The sequence below is a fragment of the Triticum aestivum genome, chromosome 5B (assembly GCF_018294505.1).
Source record: "Triticum aestivum cultivar Chinese Spring chromosome 5B, IWGSC CS RefSeq v2.1, whole genome shotgun sequence".
In the NCBI taxonomy this organism is placed as follows: domain Eukaryota; kingdom Viridiplantae; phylum Streptophyta; class Magnoliopsida; order Poales; family Poaceae; genus Triticum; species Triticum aestivum.
Window position 1 is genome coordinate 500370006 of NC_057807.1, and position 2035 is coordinate 500372040.

Here is a 2035-nt window from a genome sequence, read left to right on the forward strand (position 1 = left end):
GTTGTACAATTTGGATCGGTGCGACTGGCTAATTGCTTGTCTTGGATCTTTATGTTGCTCCTCGCGGAATTTTTGGTACGGGCTTTGTCGTCGGTCACTTGCTCGGGAAGTAATACCGACGATGTTGCTTGTTGTATATTTTGTTAGTTTTTGCTAGAACTCATCTAGATGAGATATAATTTGATCTCATTCACCTTTTATAGCCATTGAATGTGATGTTATAAGATGCTATAAGATGTGTGTGTGCTGACGTGGATTGTATCTGTTTTTGTTTTCTAGTTGAATGAGGCCAAATTATATCTCATCTAGATGAGTTCTAGCTACTCCCTATTTTGTTTGCCTGGTCAATGCATTGTGATGGTTTTTGTCCGGTTTTGTGCTAAAACAAGTATTGTTGGTAAAATTTGCAATTTAGGACATATGTGAGGGAATAAATGACAGGGCATGGCAAAGTTGTAGGTAAAATCACCCAATAGCTCCGACAAAAGATCTTGGGTGAAAATAGAAAACGAATTTGTATATTCTCTCAACTTCTTCTTTTTTGCGGATTTTTTTTTGCGGGAGATATTCTCTCAACTTCTATTGGGCATTTGAGCACAGTCTCTATTGGAGTAGTTGTATATGACAAAATTTTTATTGATGATAGACTAATTTTATCAACAAGACAAGACAACACAAGTGTGTTGGAGATGCCCTAATGGGACTATGTGAGTATAGGAGAACATATAGTTGTGTGGCTGAGCTTGGCAATGTTGTTCATCTAAATAAACGGCTTATATAGGTAGAAATAAACCTAAACAAACAATGTAGGCCGAAAATCTATTTTTTTTCGAACTATATAAAAAGTCATTTTGTGACCAATACGTACTGCTCGGATTTTGTAACCTACTCCCTCCGTTCCGAATTACTTGTCTTAGATTTGTCTAGATGCGGATGTATCTAGCACTAAAATGAGTCTACATACATCCGTATCTAGACAAATCCAAGACAAGTAATTCAGAACGGAGGGAGTAATTAACATCCAGACAACTAGTAGCACAATTTCAGCATGATTTGTACATGGCATGATCAAAGAGAATGTAACGTCAAAACCCAATTAACTTTTTTGTTTGCGAAACACCCAATTAACTAGTTCTGCCACTATGCGCAGCCCTTCCCTTTAGCCGGCCCAGCAGCGGGGAACTCGACGTACGGGATAGCCCATCACCACACCGGCCGGTGCTAGCGCCGCCGCCGGTGGCACCTTCCCCTTGTCAGCGACACCACCACAGCAGGAATCACCAGTGCCACTCGCGGCGTCGTCCACGGCCTTCCCGCCTTTCCCTTCACGCCTTGGTACCGCCGCGCCGTCGAGCCTCTTGACGGTTATGTTGACGATGCCGTTGCGGCTCTTCGTTAAGGACTTAGCGTCGAACAGCCGGTAGCTGAGGCAATGCAGGTGGCCTGGCGGACCGACGCTGAAGTCGGCGACGGGCACGCTCGCCTCCGCCACGGGCTCCTCCCGGCGGTAGATCACCACGCCGATCGCCTTCTCGTGCCCCGGCACCGCCACGCGGACCGCCTCGCCCCAGTAGGGGTACCCGTTGCAGTCGCCCTTCTCGCTGTTGACGCCGGTGGACGCCATCGACTTGCCCGCGTGCACCTCGGCGTGCGCCCCGCGGTCCAGCGGGCGGCGCCAGCGGTCCCCGATGACGACCTCCTCCGCGGAAAGCACAGTCACCTCCACGGTAAACGACGACGACGACGTCTCAATGGCGAACTCGTCCTTGGGCGGCAGTGGTGTACCCTTGAGCTCCATTGCTGGTGGTTGCAGCGATGAGTTGGGTCGATCGGTCGCGCGCGCGTGTGGATCGTAGAGACGGGGGCTCGGCGTAGCTTATATGGATCGAGAGCAGACGACGCGAGCGTTTACTCTGGGCCGAGATCAGGGTCAAGTCGGGAACCTAGGCTGTATGTATCTAGGTTTTGGGTCAGATTTCCCCGTCTGTTTACGGTTCTCCGACGATCGACCGGATTTGTTTCCCAAGATAGCAGG

The 2035-nt window shown here is 49.0% G+C and overlaps 1 protein-coding gene across 1 annotated transcript; it reads right to left on the bottom strand.

The window, feature by feature from the left end:
- Window positions 1–1151: 1151 nt before the first annotated feature.
- Window positions 1152–2035, bottom strand: LOC123116623 (BON1-associated protein 1-like). Its single transcript, XM_044537563.1, has one exon. It carries the CDS (start codon window positions 1796–1798, stop codon window positions 1160–1162), a length of 639 nt encoding a protein of 212 aa, XP_044393498.1. The 5' UTR covers window positions 1799–2035; the 3' UTR covers window positions 1152–1159.